This window comes from Staurois parvus, unplaced genomic scaffold (assembly GCF_062004578.1).
Source record: "Staurois parvus isolate SC_StPar_1 unplaced genomic scaffold, SC_StPar_1.0 ptg000530l, whole genome shotgun sequence".
NCBI classification, from domain to species: Eukaryota; Metazoa; Chordata; class Amphibia; order Anura; family Ranidae; genus Staurois; species Staurois parvus.
This window is the reverse complement of record NW_028318326.1, coordinates 1,080,670-1,097,802: the sequence shown is the minus strand read 5'-3', so window position 1 is coordinate 1,097,802 and position 17,133 is coordinate 1,080,670. Positions and strand designations below refer to the sequence as shown.

General features: G+C 41.3%; 1 protein-coding gene across 3 annotated transcripts in view; it reads right to left on the bottom strand.

Moving 5' to 3' along the window:
• The window catches only part of SESTD1 (SEC14 and spectrin domain containing 1), a 187,768-nt gene that overhangs the window by 73,279 nt on the left and 97,356 nt on the right, over positions 1-17,133 (bottom strand). For all 3 annotated transcript variants that reach the window (XM_089690385.1, XM_089690386.1, XM_089690387.1), the window contains exon 5: positions 11,822-11,935. In XM_089690385.1, coding sequence (XP_089546511.1) covers positions 11,822-11,935 — 114 coding nt within the window. The remainder of the gene's footprint in view (positions 1-11,821; positions 11,936-17,133) is intronic.

The following is a 17,133-nucleotide window of genomic DNA, read 5'->3' as shown; positions in this document are numbered from 1 at the left end:
TTCTTCATTCGCAGAAAATATCATCTAAATTCAAATTAATTTCATACTGTCACAGCTTGGTAGGTTTGACTGACTTCGTAGGCTGCCCTGAACCAATAATGCTTTTTAACCGTGGAGAAACATTTACATGTCTGATCAACTGATACAAACGGCGAGAAAAATAATTGGCAAGAGTAAGAGGTCAACAAAATTAGAGCGAATGTTTGGTGTCATTTTATAACAGCACTAATAAAACAAAGTTAAGGAGATTGTCCATGCAAACATAACATGACTTAAAAGGTCAGGTCCACCCAGCATGGATTTTTCGGCTGCTGTCACAGGCTCCCTTGCTGATAGCTCCATAGAATGATATGTAAATCAACCAGACAGAGACCCAGGTTTAGGTTTTAAAAATCCACCAAAGCAAAATAATCAGCTTTAAAAGAATGCAAACGATAACAGTATTATCACAACCCCAAATAGGTGCTTGTTCAATGTTTCACAACCCTCACTTTTAAAGGAGAGTTGAGGCCTGGGTATGTAGCCCTTATCTGCTTGGCAGTCAACCACACTGTAACAGAATGGTTGCAAGGAAAGGTCCTTTAGAGACCCTACATGCCACACAGGTCCTTATTTTGATTAAGGAACAAATATGGACTACTGCAAGCATTTTCAGGTTCACCTTTTTATTTGTAATTCCTTTATTTTAACAGAGGTTAAACAGTTGACAGATATGGGTTCAATAGACACAAAACAGAGTGTCATACATACAGAAAAATGCTGCGTCATGGATAATGGCATTAACTTCTAAAGTAACACTGAGAAAACTCAATCCCAAAGAACAGTATGTTACCGGGGCGTAATAGGGTTCACCTTTTTAATATATATAGAAAGCTCTATTATCTGGAGACATTCAGATTGGTGAAAAAAAGCAGACACAATACACAAATGTTGGAACTCCATTATGCTCCTAGAGCAGAATGGGTATCTCTAACGTTGGGCCTTCATTAGTAGCCCATCTCAGCCACACGCTATAAAACAAAAAAATGCACATAATTTGGAAAAGTACATGATTTAAAGCATACACAGAGGCCCTCTTTTAAACAGGACCAGGTGAAGGAATACATTTTAGAATATAATTTACATATCATATTAATATTTTGTCCCTTTAAAACAAAAATCCTAGAAAGCCACCAAACTGTTCTACATAATCTGAAATATTTAAATAATCTTATGGATAAAATTGAAACAAACTGTTTGACTATTTGCACACCACTGCTCTTTGCATTATTCAATTAAAAAGGTCATAATGTCAATTGCCATTTATCTGTGGAATTTGGAGAAGGATTTTATGTGTGCCATGGACAGCCTAGAGAAATAATAGATGGATTTTGGAAGGGATCAAACCGGCTAGGTCACTAGAAGACCAAATGATGAAGTAGTGAATGTCCTATTTTGGTCACACTATCACAAGGGAGAGATCACTGGAAAAAGGAAAATGTTTGAGAAGATCGAAGAAACCAGGCGAAGAGGGAGACTGACTACTAGGTGGTTGGATATATTGACTACAGCTGTGGGGATGACACTGGAGGGTCTCACAAGACAACACAAAGCAGACTTCTTTCTAGTGATCCTATTCATCAAGTCACTGATGAATGATGTTAGCACTTAATTATATTTATATATATTTAACATCCAAATACAAATGAGAATGAGATCTCCAAGTTGCAAAAAATTCCCTTTACTTCAAGTGCATCTTCATAAAAAAAAAATAGCGCGATTGCACAGTTTCAAGCATAACATTGCTCTTCATCAAGCAGTGTTATGCTTGAAACTGTAATTTTTGTATGAAGATACACTTGAAGTAAAGAAAAGGTTTAAGCAACTTGAGATCTTGTTCTCATTTATTTTTGGATGTTTTATATGGATGGAATTATGGGAGCCCACCATTAATGAGATCCCCAAAAGATAAGATTTGCAATACAACAGGAGTTATCTGCTCCAATTGTTGAGATGATAGATAGATAGATAGATACTATATTGTCAAAAGTATTGGGCTGCCTGCTTTTACACGCAAATTGACTTTAATGGCATCCCAGTCTTATGCAGGCCATAGACGGGCCGATAAACAAAAATCGGTCGGCCCGTTGCCGATGCCACCCATGTCCGCGAAAAACTGATTTTCCAGCATGACCAATAAAAATAAATGAGGAGATCCACAAACAAAACGGCCAACTGGCTGGCCCCACTAACAGCGTGATTATCGGCCGATTTTTCATGAGGACGAACATTCGGCCGATAAACTACCTGTCTATAGCCTGCATAAGTCCGTAGGGTTCAATATTGAGTTGGCCCACTCTTTGCAGCTTTAACAGCTTCAACTCTTCTGGGAAGGCTGTCCGCAAGGTTTAGGAGTGTGTCTATGGGAATTTTTGACCATTGTTCCAGGAGCACATTTGTGAGGTCAGGCAATGATTACGGATGAGAAGGCCTGGCTCACAGTCTCCGCTCTAATTCATCCCACAGGTGTTCTATCGGGTTGAGATCAGGACTCTCTGCAAGCCAGTCAGGTTCTTCCACCCCAAACTCTCTCAACCACTTTCTGCACTGGTGCGCAGTCATGTTGGAACAGGAGGGAACCATTCCCAAACTGTTCCCACAAAGTTGGGAGCACGAAATTGTTCAAAAATGTTTTGGTATGCTGGCGCCTTAAGAGTTCCCTTCACTGGAACTAAGGGGCCAAGCCCAACCCATGAAAAACAACCCCACACCATAATCCCCCCTCCACCAAACTTTACATTTGGCACAATACAGTCAGGCAAGTACATTCTCCTGACAGCCACCAAACCCAGGCACGGCGATCGGATTGCCAGACAGAGAAGTGTGATTTGTCACTCCAGAGAACATGTCTCCATGCTCTAGAGTCCAGTGGCAGCGTGCTTTACACCAATGCATCTGATGCTTTGCATTGTACTTGGTAATGAAAGGCTTGGATGCAGCTGCTCAGCCATGGAAACCCAATCCAGGAAGCTCTCTACTCACTGTTGTTGTGCTAATCTGAAGGCCACATGAACTTTGGAGGTCTGTAGCTACTGACTCTGCAGACAGATGGCGACTTTGCTGTTGTTCCCAGTTGCTTTCACTTTGTTATAATACCACTAACAGTTGACCGTGGAATATTTAGTAGCAAGGAAATTTTCTTATTGCACATGTGGCAACCTAGAACGGTACCACACTTGAATTTACTGAGCTCCTGAGAGTGACCCATTCTTTCACAAATGTTTGTAGAAGCAGTCTGCATGCCTAGATGCTTGATTTTACACACCTGTGGCCATGGAGGTGATTGGAACACCTGATGATTTGGAGGAGTGTCCCAATACTTTTGGCAATACAGTGTGTAATAAATTATTATATTCATAAGCTTGAATAATAGAAAAGCAAGATTTAACTTTGCCAAAAAACATCTAAAAAAGCCAGACCAGTTCTGGAAAAGCATTCTTTGGATGGATGAAACTAATATTAATCTATACCAGAATGACGGGAAGAAAAAAAGTGTGGAAAAGGCTTGGAACAGCTCATGATCCAAAGCACACAACGTCCTCTATAAAATATGGTGGAGGCAGTGTGATGGCATGGGCATGCATGGCTTCCAGTGGCACTGGGTCACTGATGTTTATTGATGATGTGACAGAAGACAGAAGCAGCCGCATGATTTCTGCAGTGTTTAGAGATATACTGTCAGCCCAGATTCAGCCAAATGCAGAAAAGCTGATTGGACGGCGCTTCACAGTACAGATGGACAATGATCCAAAACACACTGCAAAAGCAACCCAGGAGCTTTTTAAGGAAAAGAAGTGAAATATTCTGCAATGGCCGAGTCAATCACCTGATTTCAACCCAATTGAGCATTCATTTCACTTGCTGAAGGCAAAACTAAAGGCAGAAAGACCCTCAAAGAACAAATGAAGACAGCTGCAGTTAGAGCCTGGCAAAGCATCAGAAAGGAGGAAACACAGTCTTTGGTGATGTCCATGGATTCCAGACCTCAGGTAGTCATTGCCAGTAAAGGATTCCCATCAAAATATTAAAAATGAACATTTTATTTCGGATTATATTCATTTGTCCCATTACATTTGAGCCCCTGAAAATGGAGGGGCTGTGTTTAAAAATGGTTGCAGTTCCTAAAATTTGTACTTGATATTTATGTTCAATGCCTTGAATTAAAGCTGAAAGTCTGCACTTCAAATGTATGTATATTCTTTTGTTTTAATTTATTCTGCTGGCATATTGAGCCAAAAGTATGAAAATTGTGCCTGTGTCTAAGTGTGCCTGTGTCTAAGAGAGTGTGTGTGTATGTTCAAAATAATAGCAGTCAGACATCACTAACCTGATCAATCACTGTTTTTGGTAGAAATGATATTTCTACATGGCAAATAATTTACTAGCAGGTGTAGTAGAGTAATAGAAATCCAACAGACCCAACTGTCATGACATGCATGCTGCTGATTCTGTGTAATTGAATCACTAATTGAAAGGGACATGTTCAAAATAATAGCAGTGTGGAGTTCTATTAGTGAGGTCATTCATTCTTTGAAAAACAGGTGGCAATTATTGCCCTTATTTAAGGAAGGAAGGCAGAAAATGTTCTACATGCTGGTTACAGCGCATTTTTCTCTGAAATTCTGAGGAAAATGGGGCGTTCCAGACATTGTTCAGAAGAACAGCGTACCTTGATTAAAAAGTTGATTGGAGGGGGGGAAACATAAAAAAGTGCAGAAAATGATAGGCTGCTCAGCTAAAATGATTGCAAATGCTTTAAAATGGCAACCAAAACCTGAAAGACGTGGAAGAAAGCGAAAAACTACCATTCGAATGGATAGAAGAATAGCCAAAATGGCAAGGACTCAGCCAACAATCAGCTCCAGGAAGATCAAAGTAGGTCTAAAGTTACCTGTGAGTACTGTTACAATTAGAAGACGACTATGTGAAGCCAAGCTATCTGCAAGAAGCCCCCGCAAAGTCCCACTGTTGAAAAAAAGACATGTGCTGAAGAGGTTACAATTTGCCAAAGAGCACATTGACTGGCCTAAAGAGAAATGCCGCCACATTTTGTGGACTGATGAAACGAAGATTGTTCTTTTTGGGTCTAGTGGCCAGAGACAGTTTGTCAGACGACCCCCAAACACTGAATTCAAGCCACAGTACACTGTGAAGACAGTGAAGCATGGTTGCGCAAGCATCATGATATGGGGATGTTTCTCATACTACGGTGTTGGGCCTATTTATCGCATACCAGGGATCATGGATCGGTTTGAATACATCAGAATACTTGAAGAGGTCGTGCTGCCTTATGCTGAAAAGGAAATGCCCTTGAAATGGGTGTTCCAACAAGACAACGACCCCAAACACACCAGTAAACGTGCAACATCTTGGTTCCAGACCAACAAGATTGACGTTATGGAGTGGCCAGCCCAATCCCCGGATCTTAATCCAATAGAAAATTTGTGGGGTGACATCAAAAATGCAGTTTCTGAGGCAAAACCAAGAAATAGAGAAGAACTGTGGAATGTAGTCCAATCATCCTGGGCTGGAATACCTGTTCACAGGTGCCAGAAGTTGGTTGACTCCATGCAACACAGATGTACAGCAGTTCTCAGAAACAGTGCTTATACAACTAAATATTCATTAAGTGATTCAAAGGAAAGCCAAATCTTCAAACATTTTTCAGTTTATATAGTGAATGTTTGAGTTTGTAAAGAAGAATACAAACACTGCTATATTTTTGAACAGTCTAATATTCACTTTTCTTCAATTGTTTTTTAGAGGAACAACACAAATTTGATATATTTTTCTTCATGTTTTGATTTGGAATAGAATGTGTAGTGTTCCCAATGCATTTGTGTGTATGGAAATAAAAGCTATTAGAAGGATTTTGAGCTTTATTCACTTTTTTCAACACACTGCTATTATTTTGAACACAACTGTATATATATATATATATATATATATATATATAAAAAAATAAAACTTTGTATCCAGGATTCATTTATAAAAATAACTAGGGCTCCCCCCCCCACACATTACAAGTTGACTGCACAATCTCCTTTAGCTCTACTAAGGAATATGCAGTACAAGGGCTTGCCTGGTTGGATAACACTGACTTGATAGTTTAAGTAGTTCCTTATATTAAATAGTATTTGTAAATCTAAAGACGATTATACAGAGATCGTGCAGTTTATAATGTGTATTGTAAATTTAAGAGTAAATTCACAACAGGAGTAGAGGATTTTGTTCTCTACTCTTGCTGTTAGAAACTAAAAGTGATGTCTAGTAGCAGGCAGCTTCCTTGGCTTAGGGTCTAAGTCTCACCAACTTTTATCCACCTAAAGTGACTTGCTGGCCAATAAAAGGTCATGTTCATTGGATATGGGGTTCACATTGCTTAGCAATGCACCAAAAAAGCACTTTTAGCTTGAAAGAGTAGAAGACAGGTCAACACCAGCACATTTCTGCAACGGACCTGTTTATTCAGCAATAATTTTGCCATTACTTTAGACAAAGTAAGACATGTATCTGCTCTTTTTTCTTTAGGGCAAACAAGACTTTCTTCCAGTGAAAATGTCTTGCAAATGTGATTTTATCATGTATGCAATCCATAGACGATAAACACAACTTAAAAAACCCCCACAAAAAACACTTCTTCTCTACTCTGACATACCGACACCCTGACTAGGTATCTCTGCCAAACTACAGCTTCCTCCACTCTTGAACCAGAATATATTTACCTCAAGATTCAGACAGAAACAATGTTGGAGTAAAACAGGAATGACTTTATTAATAAACAGCACAGCATTTATACACAAAAACCTTCTCCCTAGACATGTATGGCACACATTAGAAGTCCCAGAAGAAAATTACATTACATAAACAAACACAAACAAACCAATGGATTCCTTCCCAGCACCTAGCAATCTGGACTCTGGAGGTGACTAAACATAGTAGGAGCTTATCATTTAAACCTAACTGTTGCAATAAAAAAGTTGATGCCAGAAACCTGTAACAGAAAATAAAGTTTCTTAACTCCACATATGCTGAAATTCACCCACTCCTTGCACATAACACACCGCTCCAGGATAATAGTTCTGCTATGCAAAGTAAGCTAAGGGATCCCAAAAACAGTCCCTCTAGCCCTAATAGCATGGAAAGGGTAGCTGGTATAATTCACAGCCAGCCAGGTACCCAGGGAAGTGATAACCCTCTTGGGTTAAAGATTCCTTGTAACCCCAAGGGGGGGGGGGGGGGTCTCTTTAGTCCTGGGTCTGTAGTCGGTGGGAAGGAGGCTGTCCCTACACTCCTCCAGGAGCCCAAGTCACAGTGGTTTCTGTGACATCTACTATTACTGGTCTTGGTTAAAAAAACAAAGAATTATTTTGCCCACTACATGTGTCCTGTGTACTGCAATGAAGTTATATTGATTGTTTAGAGCATGCGCAATATCCACAACCGGTTAAAGACTAGGGGGATGTACTCTCAGGCTTCAGAGTCCTGTCCTGTTTAATGCCAATAAATGTAAGCACATCTGTACCGTTACTAACATTTGACATCACTTGTTTTTAATAGGACATAAAAAGACATGCAGAAGGATTTAAGTTGGTATATTGCACTGCAATGCTTGTCTACACCAATAGATAATGTCTTTGTGATCCTTATGAAAACATGTATTGGTCATCGGATGACCTAACGGAATTAATTTCCAAATTTTGTGATCTTTACTGTCAGTCAAAAAAAGAAGGAAAAAATAAGTAAAGGAAATGACTATTCTGCAATCTTAGCAAGGCCAAAATACATTAAAATCAGCTTTATACATGAAAGTAGGTTGGCAGGGAGTTGTAAATACATAAATTCAGTGCTGAAATTCAAACTAATAGGATTAGAGAGTTTAAAGGAATCAAATAGTTCAAACGACAGGAAACTTGACCCATTTCATCACAGATCATTTTCGGTTTGTAGAATACAGCAAGTAAAATGGGGTTTAAGTTTCCACCCTTAGTTTCAGCCTGATATTGAGATTTAATGTTTAAAATAAAATTATAGCAGGTTTAATAATTTCAGAGGGAAGAGGAATAAATGGGGCCACTGTATTTTTAATAAAACATTTACCTTGAAAGTAAAAACAAAATAAAGAATACATTTGGATGTTGGACTTCTAGAATATAGCTGCCACATTTAATGAGTTAAGTAATACCTGTAATTAGGGATGATCTTGGGTTTGATCCATACTTTGCTTCCTTCCGGATTCAGTCCAAAGCAGTCACTCCCGCCAATTCAACTATGGCCAGGGCATACCCCACTCTCCAGCTGTATGTACATAGGGAGGCAGGAATGCTTGTGACATCCCTGACCTAATATGGCCACATGGGGCAGCAAATGCCCTGGCAGCAGTTGACTGGGTGGCAGTGGGCGGTAGTGACAGCTGCTATCCATGTTCCAACCAATCTCAAGCTCACCCCTTTTAGTAATGGTAGTAATGGCAGTGGTGGTTGGGTTTAGTAGTTGGTTCAAAAATGTTCATTTCCTCCTTCTTCCCCCAAAAGCATACTAAATGTGCATAGTACCCCAGAGGCTGAAGGCCTGACTGGCCTCTTCAGGCTGCACTGGGGAAGAGGGGATGTCACCAGAGGGAGGAGGAAATGGGCAGAGAGCCAAGAAACCCCAGGCTAAACCTCTCATCCTCTCTGCATGTCCCTTGAAATATGACATGGAGTATGAAAAGGGGATCAGTGGTTCTGACTACACCTGGGCAGAAAAAAAGGACAAATATCAAGCCCCTCACAATGAACTTTTCCGATTCCTACAAATCAAACATTTGTGCTCACTGATAAAGATCCAACCAACCCAACTGTCCTTGTTCGAACATATTTGTCATCGGACGCCCTTCTCCCCCCAGCTTATATCTATTCTTTACTCACAGTTGAATAACCTTCAAAATCCCAACAATCACACTTATGTTTTCAGGTGGGAAAAGGACCTTAAAAGCCCACAGATAGGGGTAGCTGGTCACAAATATGGACAACCCTGATTTTCTGCTCCATCAATATTCTTACTATCGAATTGGCCTTTAAAACTGTTACAAGGTGGTACCTAGTCCTGTCCCACCTAGAACACCTTTACTCATCTTCCCCAGTACCTGTTTCCAAAGATGCTCTACCCCAGGAGACGTCCTACATATATTGTAGACATGTCCCATGCTCTCTCAGTTCTGGATAAAGGTCCTTAAACACCTACATTCATTACTGGCCTGTCCCTTCCCAAGAGACACGTGGCATATCCTTCTACACCTGAAACCCCCGGGCCTCACCAAACACCAATTTATGCTAGCTACCTATATACTACTGGCGGCAAAACAAACGATAGCGAAGGCATGGAAACAACAGTTCACATCTTTTATGGAAGTTCACCACTGCCTAGACTTCTTTCTTATTAATGAAAATCTTTCCAGCATTCTTTCAGATACCCAAGAGAGATTTCTTAAAACATGGACTAGTTGGATCCAACATGCCCATCCTGCTATACCAACAGACAGTTTTACATTGCTATAATTATAGAGGCTCCATAGCCCGTGTTTGAGCGCTTTTGATGTCCTCCCTTTAACTCCTTCTCGCTCCCCCGCCCTTTTTTTTCCTTTCCTCTTCTCTCTTCATTGGCTCTCCCTCAGGGATGATTTGCGGTTTGTTCTATGTATTCCTTGGTTCGGTTGTATACTCCGAGTATTTCATGTGCTAATATTTCTCTCACCAATGCCTGATCCCGTGCAAAAGGCATATGGATCCTCCTCTGTTCCTCACACTGATTCACTGATAAATAATGGTCAATGTACTTCTTGACACACCATCTACTTTGTCACTTGTTACAGTTTTGTTATTTTATGCATGACTGCTTTTGATCCATTGGCTCTTGATGTCATACTTTTTCCTGTATATACGATAGCGGTTGTAATTGTATCTTCTAAAATCAAAATTCTTCAATAAACATCTATTGAAATGAAAAGGGGATCAGTGGTGGGGTACGCGGGGACAGTATTGCTGGAAGGCATAAATGTGCAGTATTTCTGGTGGTGGGTTACGGTGTCAAGGTTGCTGGAAGGCAGGGAGATCCAGAGCCACAGGAGCAGTGGTAGGAGTGCTAGGAGGCAAAGAGGTTCAGAGCAAGGAGTGCAGTGGTAGGGGTGCTTGGGGGCAGGGAAATGCAATGTCAGGGTGCAGAGTTCCAAGGGTCCTGGGTTCTTTATAGGCCTGAAGGCAAAAGCTGTCTACTTGCAAACCTGTATGGAAGCTTCTCTGACATTCAATAGAATGCAGGTTCCTGGACTGCATCACCCATTGAACGAAAGTATGTGCAAGAGCAATATAGCAGGCATGAGGAATGGGGGTGCATTAGCATTAAGTTAATTTGAAAGTATAGTTTTTAAGTCCACTTTGGACTTATGCAATTTGGAAATGTGCGTTTTACAGCAGTGGTAACAGAAAGCACTTGTCAAGCAAGCAGTGCTTGTATTGCAATTCATTTATAACAGAACCACAGTATACAAGTACAGTAGGTGCCAATGGAATCGCACTGCAGAGCACCACAATGTATGTGCCTTGCATTAAAAAAAAACAAGTATGCTTCTCTTTGCCCATTCTTGATGAAATGGCTGATCTAATGCAACACGTTAATTTGTATGCAGTAAAGCACCTTAATGGAATGGTACAGTGTGAAGGGGATCTGCACTGATGGCTACGTGTTGTGTAGACTATGAAGTCTTAGAATAGTGCTTCCCATGCCATGAGCTTTAAAGGGCTAGTTCACCATTTTAGGTTTAAAAAGGTGATCATACACCCCAACCACCCAACCCCCCCCCCCCCCATTTCCTCTATTGGTAATGAGCTGTGTCAGTGCCCAAGAAGCCGATGTGGAAGTCTGGGGATCCCTGCTCTTTCTTTGCAGTGCTTCCAGGATGGGCCAGAACAATGCTCTGTGTTGGCACTAACCAATCAAAATTGCTCTGATCCATCCCAGAAGTGCTGCCAAAAGAAGAGGGAGAAGATGGGGATTTCAAATCCCTAAACTGCTACACCGGCTGAGTGGGCACTGAGAGCTCATCACTCACTAAGGTAAGTACAGCAGGGACCGGGTGAGTGAGGCTGTATGGTGCTAGATCACCTATTCTGAAAAGATGAACTTACACTTTAAGGTAAGAATGTATTATCTGACTCTCCTATGCATAGTGAAGTCTGCGAGGGTTCCTTTACAAGGAATCATTGCCAGTTAATTATTCTTAATGACTGCACACAAAAGAAACAGTTCCATGAGTTTTGCAGGCCAGAAATCTTTAAAGCGGTTGTAAACCTCAGAAATGAAATATGAACAAGGCATATCCATTTAAAATGTGTACTTATCTCAATTAAGAGCACTAAGTTTAATTTATGTCTGCTGCTTCATTACTCTATCAACATAAATCACTTCTGATAAGTTTTCCTGACACCAAGAGAAAAATGGTGATAGGGAGGAAGCACCAGCAGATTGACAACCTCAGCTCTGTTCCCATGAACTGTGTGGAGGTGGATGTGTGCCTTCCCTCCAATCAGCTCTCAGAGCTCTCCTCATTGAGCTCTGCAGAGTGTAATTTCAGACCTCTGCCACCTATATGACTTATATTCACGTTACTGGCGTTTTTAAAATGCCCACTGTGCATGAGGACTTATTCTAAGCTTCCGTTGTTAGAACTTTGTTTCGTAAAGGTTAACAGAACTTTATCTGAAAAGGCAATTTAACATATTCAATTAAAAAAAAAAAGACATACCTCAAAGCCTAGTCTGTCCTTCTCTTTCCAGAAACAGAAGTGCGTCACTTTCTTATCCCAGAACTCATCCGGCTTAACAACACAAACTAGAGACACTTCAGCTGGTACAACATTCTGAAAGAAAACAAAAAGGGAATTAGTAAAAAAAGACAAAATACTACCACCAAAACAAAAATATATAATAAATGATAAAAATATAATCAAAAGTATATATATATATATATATATATATATATATATATATATTCAAAAAATTGCATAAAACACAAAAAACAGTAATAATGTCCACATGCAATTAAGTATGCAAGTGTATAAAAGTCCACTATAATCTTCTTCCACCTTGAGAGTAATCCATATAAATATATACATTCTACCAGTCCAGCTATTTGTGATCAATCACCCCCAGGAAAAAGTGTCTTCTACCACCTACCAATCAGGCTGCTTACCTCAGGATTTTTGACCTGTATGAATAGGTCAAAATGTACTTTGCCCTTTAACAGGGCTATATCTCTATGCAGCTATGTCTGTGTCCTATCTTCCCAAGGATCATCTTTCCTCCATACATGTGCTCAAAAGAATAAAACAAACCTCATTGCACAACATGTAAACTCCCATATACTGTTTATTAAAAGCGTTAAAATTAACACTCACAAAATAGGTGCACTATATCCGTGCACATAGTATAGATCGCCTTTTTAAACATCAAACAGTTTCCCCCTTAAGGCTGGATTTTGGCTTCAGATTCCTCACAAAGATGGCCGACTTCCGGTTTCTGTTTATGTGATGATGTCATCCGGTCATGCCCTTGACATGCCTCATCATCCACTCATCACTGCTTCAGAAAGATCCTTCTGAAGCAGTCATGATTGGATGACGAAACGCATTTGGAATTTTTATTCACATGTACTGAATTCTATTTATATAAAAGGAATTGTGTGTATATATATATATATATATATATATATATATATATATATGATTTTTTTCTATTTAATCACAAGTTCACAATTGCAATAGTTAGCGGATTAGGCAGAGTTTATATTTAGATAAGGGAATTAGTGCTTTCAGGCACCAGGCTACATTTTACAGACTGAGATGTTTTATAAAAACTTTGGAAGTTAAACAGATGATGCCCAAAGCAACCAACTAAGCTCCAGATACTTCACTTATGTTAAAGCACCACTTGACTGTAGCAAACTAGCTCATCCAGCTGGAAGCAGAGTTCTCCTTTACCTTGTTGTATTTGAGGTATTCCTTGAATCATTCCTCACATCCCCCTCCCCCTTTGCATTCCTGTGGGGCAGACTTTATCTCCTGGCAGATGATGTGGAACAACCAGGCTAAGACATGAGAAGTGGAGCCAGCCTGTCTGCGGACGTGTCACTTTGGTCACCCAAAGCTATGTAAGCCCCACACCTTATCAAACTGACCAGAGTAAGTGCACAGTCCTCAGGTCAACTGTATGGTTCATATCACGGGATATGAAGCTGGTAATTTAGTGTAGAGTTTCCCAATGACCACTCCCAAAACGTGTAGTCAGAGCCCCCCCTCCCCTTTGAGAGGGACCTTTAAGAGAGTCAAGTGAGTTAGTCGGGGAGACACACAAGACTCACACAGAGAGATCTCCCAGCAACATCGTAACAAGGGGAGATCAAAGAAATCACCCTGCTCACAACTTGGATCTGCAAACCCAGGCTAAGGGCAAGTAACTCAACCCTGTAATCTTCTTCCTAATTATCTCTTTGCTGTGTCTTTATATACATATATATATATTTTTGTGACATCTCTTTGTAAATATGTATTTGCATCTGTCTGACGCTTTTAGTAATAAATCTTTCTTTCTGAAAGTGTTAAACTGTTTCTAAGCGCTTACTTGCAATTCACGAATCCCTGCCTTTGAAGAGACGCTACAGTTTGTTATATCTCTGTATAGCAGGTCCGCAGACCGTGCTATATAGATCAATATTTCAATCATTATAGTGTATATTTGATAACGGGAGTTTCCCAGTCTCCGACAAAAGTGGTGGTGGCAGTAGAGGGTTAGTTGCGTAACTAACCCGACCCAGTAACAAGCGCATTCAGGCTGCAGGCACCGATTATAGTCCATTAGCTGGGCAATCGCTGTGTTGGGTGCAGCTGAGTGTGGCCTTGTTACGCGCGTCACACCGCGGTTTTGGATCGGCCGGCCCTTCGGTCACGAGTTTGGTGAGAAGGTCTGGGGTCTGACGCCGTGGGCGTGACGTATTACTGTTAGTCGCGGTCGTGCGACTGTCGCCTGTTGGTGGCGGCGACCGCGGGTCGTGACATTGACTACCCAATATAACATGCTCTACTCCTTTCTTCTCAATCTTATATCACAGGACTTTGCATAAGTATAAACCTTCATAGACATTTCCACATTTCGTAGTTACAATCTGGAATTAAAAAACAATTGACATTAAATGGCACTGTCCTGTACAAAACACTCCATAATCACAAACTGGCAAAAGAAAAAAAAAACTCTACATATTTTTACTAAGTATTTGGCCAAGTGGTTAGCACTTCAACCTGGCAGTAAAAAAAAAAAAGGGCATTCATTTGAGAACAGCAAGGTGCATATTTTGGATGGAGAGCACAACTTATTTGCAAAAGGTGTAAAAGAGACTAGGGTGTAAAAGTGAAAGAAAAGCCTAACTACCGTATTTTTCACGCCATAAGACTCACCTGACCATAAGACGCACCTGGGTTTTAGAGGAGGACAATGCAGACATAGTACAGGAGATGATCAGAGACTGCGGATATACTACAGGGGATGACCAGAGACTGCGGACATAGTACAGGGGGTGACCAGAGACTGCGGACATAGTACAGGGGATGAACAGAGACTGCGGACATAGTACAGGGGATGACCAGAGACTGCGGACATAGTACAGGGGATGACCAGAGACTGCGGACACAGTACAGGGGATGAACAGAGACTGCGGACACAGTACAGGGGATGAACAGAGACTGCGGACACAGTACAGGGGATGAACAGAGACTGCGGACATAGTACAGGGGATTAACAGAGACTGCGGACATAGTACAGGGGATGACCAGAGACTGCAGACATAGTACAGGAGATGACCAGAGACTGCAGAGATAGTACAGGAGATGACCAGAGACTGCAGAGATAGTACAGGAGATGACCAGAGACTGCAGACATAGTACAGGAGATGACCAGAGACTGCAGACATAGTACAGGAGATGACCAGAGACTGCAGACATAGTACAGGAGATGACCAGAGACTGCAGACATAGTACAGGAGATGACCAGAGACTGCAGACATAGTACAGGAGATGACCAGAGACTGCGGACACAGTACAGGAGATGACCAGAGACTGCGGACATAGTACAGATGACCAGACTGCGGACCTTTGGTGAGCGGGGTATGGGGTGGTAGAGCGTGTACCCTGACAGGTACCCACTCCCACTTCCGTGGAGTTGTCCTTCCCCCTCCCTCCCTGTAGCTTTCTGGGACACGTGACAGGTCCCAGAAGACTACAGGGCCATTCACAAAGTGCAGTGCTTCTCACACATGCGAAGTGGGCACCCGACTGTAAAGCCGAAAGCGGTCACAGCCGGGTGCCCACACTAAAGATGCCGGCAATGTCGAGAGAATACTTTGAGGACACCGCTGGAACGAGGAACAGGTAGGACCGCTGGAGGTCTGCAGGTTCTGCTGCACAGAGCCGAGCGGCTGGCCCGGTATTCTAACACGGCGGTGGCGAGAATACCGGGCCGGCCGCTCCATAAGACGCACAGACATTTCCCCCCCATTTTTTTGGGGGGGAAAAGTGCATCTTATGGAGCGAAAAATACAGTAATTATTCTTAAAAATTTTCCCCCTGCCTATCCTGTATAAAAAAAAATGTCTGTGTACTTATTTCTTTTTAATCAATTTCGGTTCTGTCGGTGATCAGGTAGCTTTGGCTCCACTGTGTCAGCAAGCTGCTGCTGCAGGGAAAAGTAGGGAGCGTCAACATTGGCTGGGCCATAGGAGACTATGGGTGGAGTCACGGCTCCAGCAATTCAAAGCTGCTGTTGAGCACTGCCTTACACAGGAAAGCTGGAGCTGCAGGATCATATGACCAAACCAGAGCAGATTAAAAATATATAAGTACACAGATTGTTTTTTATATAGGGTAGGCAAGATGAGGGAGGGAGGGAGGGAGGGGGAGGATTGGCAAACATTTTTAAGAATAGTTACCATTCGGCTTTTTTTCCCTCTTTCTTCTGTATCACATTAACTCATCAGTTCAATGTTGCAACCAATTAGCTCTGATCCATCCTGTGTACAGTTTGTAATAAATCAGTACCTGAATACTTTTTTTTATCTTGAGCTTTTCTGTGTAGTCTCATATCCGCAAACAAAGCTTCTGCACTCTGGCTCACTCCCCTCTCTGAGGCTGATGGGTGGAAGTTTTCTCACAGCCAACAATTCTCAACAAATCTGGGAGCTACAAAGGCCCGCAGGGTGATTTAATAGCAACAGGGGATTCAGCACCATTGTCAGACCCTCCAATGCACAAAGAAGCACCGGAGCTTTGCAGTCATGTAAACAAATCGAAAATCTAAAAAGGAGGAAAAAATAAAAGTATTTAGGAAGTGATTTATTACAAAATGTATGCCGGGAGGATCAGAGCAAAGGATGAGCAACATTTAACTGGTATGTTATTGACGTCTGATGTCTTTTCTTCTATTTGAATACTTTGGCAATCATGCTAATAAGGATGTCTGACTTTACGGATATGTGTAATAGTTATAGGTCACCGGCACAAACTTTATAGAACCCAGTTGTTTGGTGAATTAGCCAGACCACAAGCATCTTCAAAAAGTGATTGGCAGTGGCAGTTTCCATGTGTGTTCAGGAAAGGTTTGCTTTAACACCCCTCTCAGATTTCATAGAACCATGGTGAATGGATTACACAAATAAAACAGGGTGGCTTTTGAAACATATACACCTCCTGACATCTTCTTGGACACTCAAAATCTGCCTTGGCACAATAAATGGTGATTGAATCGAGGTGACCGAGCTACACGTGGCTATAAATGCTGGAGAATGTTCCAGACAATCATTAAAGCTGGAAAAGACTTTAGTGTGAATAAGAGCAGTATGAACAGCAAGCTTTGACAAAGCATTTGCAGAGCTTTCAGCAAGCTTAGTTGAAGCTTTTAAAGTACCAGTCAGCTTCAATTTGAAAATGTTGAACACAGATTCTAACGTCAGTGCTTATTGCCACTTTAAGCAAGCTGCTAGCAGACTTCAGTGGTTTTACAACTTCAAGAAGTG